The sequence below is a fragment of the Gekko japonicus genome, unplaced genomic scaffold, assembly GCF_001447785.1.
Source record: "Gekko japonicus isolate JY-2015 unplaced genomic scaffold, Gekko_japonicus_V1.1 scaffold323, whole genome shotgun sequence".
NCBI classification, from domain to species: domain Eukaryota; kingdom Metazoa; phylum Chordata; class Lepidosauria; order Squamata; family Gekkonidae; genus Gekko; species Gekko japonicus.
Window position 1 is genome coordinate 750,581 of NW_015168661.1, and position 4,252 is coordinate 754,832.

General features: G+C 49.3%; 1 protein-coding gene across 1 annotated transcript; it reads left to right on the forward strand.

Annotated features, from left to right (window-relative positions):
* The first annotated feature begins 621 nt into the window (after nucleotides 1–621).
* DKK1 (dickkopf WNT signaling pathway inhibitor 1) lies at nucleotides 622–3,646 on the forward strand. The gene is made up of 4 exons (XM_015415261.1): nucleotides 622–855; nucleotides 959–1,121; nucleotides 2,383–2,520; nucleotides 3,377–3,646. Exons 1-4 carry the CDS (start codon nucleotides 622–624, stop codon nucleotides 3,619–3,621), a joined length of 780 nt encoding a protein of 259 aa, XP_015270747.1. The 3' UTR covers nucleotides 3,622–3,646.
* The last annotated feature ends 606 nt before the right edge of the window (nucleotides 3,647–4,252 follow it).

Consider the following 4,252-nt stretch of genomic DNA (forward strand, 5'->3'; position numbering starts at 1 on the left):
AAAGAAACCGTGCGTGCAAAAAGCCCCCACGCCCAGTTCTGTGGAAACTTCCAGCGCGGCGCAATCCACAAATCCTTTGACATCAAAACGAGCCCACTGAAATAAGATATATTGCTGCAGAGTTTATGTGGATTGCAGTCGACGGGGCAACAGTCTCTTGAAGAAACGTATGCGCCTTTGCTTTAATCAAATCAAGCCGGATCGCTAGCCGTCCGTCCATCCATTCATGCGTTCTGCTGCATTGAGAAATCCGTCACCGACGCCGGTTGGGATAATCATCCAATGAGCGAGTCCCCTTGCGGGGGTGCATCGTGGCATTCTCCCCCTCCCTCCGCCCGTGATCCCTTTGAAATCCCATCCTTGGCCATGCTGCCTGCCCTCCTCCCCGAGGGGCGGGAATAGCAAAGGTCCCCGGGGAGTATAAAGCCGGCGCAGCCAACCGGTCTAAGATCTGTTGTAGTTGCCACTAGCTGCAAGAGGTATATTTTGTCTGGGAATTAACGCTGGTTTCTTGCAAGCGGGGCTGTTTCTTTTTTTTCTTCCCCTTTTTGGCTGTTATCCTTTTTAAACTTGGCTCGGATTCGAACCCGTGACCGTCGCTCCTCTCCCCAGCAAGCAAAGATGTTACAAGCGGAAAGGTCCTCTGGGCGACTTGTGATCCTGGCGGCCGCCCTGTACTTTTCCAGGGCGGCGGCGAGCGCCGCTTTCAGCGCGAACCTGCTCCACTCCAACGCCATCAAGAACTTGCCGGCAGGAGGCGCTGTGGCGGCCGCGGGCTCCCCCGCTAGTGCAGCGCCCGGCGACTCTGGGCTGCGCGACGCAGGCAACAAGCACCTAGCCGTCGATGCGCCCCAGGTACGTAGCTGGCGGGGAAGGCTGCGGGCCTTTCTCCCTCCCCCCTTCCCCGACGCCCGGCTCCTTGTTCACCCGCGCTCTTCTCCCTTTCCCTCCCCTGCAGCCTTCCGTGTGCGGCGGGGACGAGGACTGCAAGGCCGACGAGTTCTGCTCCGTCTCAGGCCGCGGCGGCCTCCACGGAAACCAAGTCTGCCTCGCCTGTCGGAGACGCCGCAAGCGCTGCCTCCGCGACGCCATGTGCTGCCCGGGCAATCAGTGCAATAACGGTGAGTGGGGGGAGGCCGGGAAATGCACCCTCCCTCGGGGGAGGTGGGAGGTCACGCAGATCTCGTCGCACCCCCCATCCCCCATCCCCCATCTGCCGCCTTGGATCCGCCGTCCAGCAATGGGAGAGCTCCAGCAGGCGAGAGCGTTTCCATCGCTTCTCCGTTGGAAGCTTTTCCTGTGGGACAATTAGATTCGAATCCAGGAGCACCTGAGAGGCGAGCATGTTGGACTGGGAATATCCAAGTTCAAATCCACCCCCTTCCCCTTCTGTGAAACTTACTGGGAGAACTTGGGCCTGTTGCGGTTTCTTATCCTAACTTACCCCACAGGGTTATTTCAGGGATAAAATGGAGGAGGTCAGAATAACCACGTTTTATTGCCCTCGAAGGAATGCTGGGGTTAAAAATCCCCTAAACAGATTTATAGAGGTTAATGTTACTGGGGAGCCTTGCCCTTGTTGATGACTTCTGCAGTAAGTTACTGCAGTAAGTTAAAGACATCCTGTGGGTGTACACCAAGTGTCAGAGAAACATGGACACAGGGCTGGATGAAGGCCAACTGGTTCCCTAAGCACTGCCCAACAGCGGTGCCCCTTCAGCCCTTCCATGGCTTAACTGACGAGACATTAAGACTCAGTAAGTGCTGGAGGTGAAATAAGAGATTTTTTTAAAAATCAGTTTTCTTCCAGGCCAGACCCCACAACTATATTAAATATAAACTTCTTTCTAAAAATTATTTATTGAACACTAAATAGCAGTGTGTGGCAGTGAAAGAGTAAAAGGCTTGATAGCTAGGAGGGAAAACTCCGTGGTGGCCACCTTCTCTTGGTTCCGAGAGCACATGCTTATTTTGCTTCATAGTTAATCCAGGGCTGCATGGACAGTAAAACTCTGAAAGGACAGCAAGAAGGTTGCCCTATCGCACACCCCTGGCTCTGGTTTCTTGCCTTTTAATAACAGTTCAAATGAGGATTCAGATAATTGAAGAGCAGATATCCCCAGACACTGTAACTAACTAAAGAAGCAGCACTGATTGGTCTGAAATTTTAGGGTGGTTTTAGGGAACTAGGATGGTTGAATGTGTTCTAAGTGGGTAGATGGTGCTTTGTTTGCTTTTATGAATTGAATCATCTTTTCCAGCAGCGACGATATGCTGTATTTGCCCATATGCTATCAGACTTCCCACTTTGACCTGAGCTGTCAGTAGGTGTTCATAGAGTTCGTGTGATTTAAATCTTGATAGATATTTTTTTCTGTTTAGGAATGTGTATGCCATCAGAACATGGTCACTTCCACCCTGGGGATATCGAGGAGACCGTGCTAGAGAACTTTGACCATGGCACTTTAGACTCCCATCCCAAAAGGACCACGTCTTCATCACAGCTACACTATCTGAAAGGTAAAGGTGCTGTTGGTGAGCAGCTGTGGTGGGATATCTTAATGAGATTTTCAGAAACATCATGAGGGTCATAGATCTTGGGTGATGAGGGTTAAACCGGTATGGATAGGGTCTGACTTCTGCAGCTAGGGCAACTTCAACTGTTTGTTGCAAATGATAGATTTCTAGAGACTGGCATGACTTGTTATAATCCAGTGATAACGACAGAGGTGTTCTTTACATATGGTTAGATCTATCCTCATATGGTTATTTCTGTAGCGACAGTTTTTTGCTTTAAATGGGCGTGTTCTCCTGTTCTTAAGTTTCTTTGTGTGTTTTTAAATCAGTGCTCATGTCAGCGACACCTGGAGACCCATTTTATGAAACGTGTTCTTCCAGGAAGGCTGTCCTTGCAATGGAAGCCGGTAGACATGTGATCTCACACTGAAATGAGAGGGGCCAACAATAGTTCTGAGTAGCAGAATTGGCAAAATATCCTTGCTTACTTAGTCCACTAGCTTTTAAAACACTTCCCAAAATTGCATGTCTGTCATAGAGCTCTTGCAGAGGATTCTGTGGCATTTTTGAAGTTGCACTCCCTGTGCGTGCAAAGCACCGGCCAGACTTCGTCCGGCTTGAACAGGATATATGTCTTTTTAAAAACACAGACACTGCAGAGGAAGGCCAGTCATGATGATAAACTGGTTTCTGGGAAAGCTAAGAAATCCCTGGCTAAGCTTCCAGGGAATCAGCAGTGTTCCACGAAGGCCTGCTCTCTTAGCTCTTTCAGTGGTATGGCTCAAGGAAAAAAAGGGGGGATTGTGGGTAAGTGAGGGTACAGGATTCTCAACTCTTCTCCACTCCCTTCTTCCTCAAGGCCAAGAAGGTGCCGTCTGCCTTCGCTCCTCGGATTGTGCCTCGGGGCTGTGCTGTGCTCGCCACTTCTGGTCCAAGATTTGCAAACCCGTCCTTCAGGAAGGCCAAGTGTGCACAAAACACCGAAAGAAAGGGTCTCACGGTTTGGAGATCTTCCAGCGATGTTACTGTGCGGATGGGCTGACGTGTCGGCTACAGAAAGACCACAGCAACACTTCCAGACTGCACACCTGCCAAAGGCACTAGCTGCCGCTTTCTGAGAAAACCTGATGGACTTGATAGACTTTCTAATGAGGTGTGGGGACACTCCTATTCTTCTGGAAGATCACCTTCCAAAGACTGACTGACACATTTCAGAGTTTACATTTAAAATTACTCTGGCAACTCTCCCTTCCCGGAGCTGGAGTGAAGAGGCTTGTTTCTTTAGGGAACTATTTTTTTCCAAGTGACTAATTTACAGTAAATTACTGTGTCTGTAAATTCTTGGGTGCGGCACTTTCTGTACATCGTCAGGGATTTCAATTTTTTTTTGTTCCTTGAATGCTGCGTGATTCGTCCATTGTGACATGTTTTGTACACACTGGTTTCTGTTATATTTGCTAAGTGAAATAAATGATTTCTCAGTATAGTGGGTAACTTGCTGATGCTTCTGTTCCTCGCGTTGGTGCAGTTGGTGACATTATGGGTGGATGACCAGACCCTGGCTGTATAAAACGATCTTGTGCTGCGTTCAGAGACCATTTCTGCAGTAGTAAAATTCCTCGCATTGATATTTTAGAATCTCTGCGTTGTGTGAAGTTTTCCACAGTAGATTGTTCCTCACCAGGCGCAAACCCAAAGTTTTCTCCTTCTTACCTCGCATCTTCAGAATCCCCAG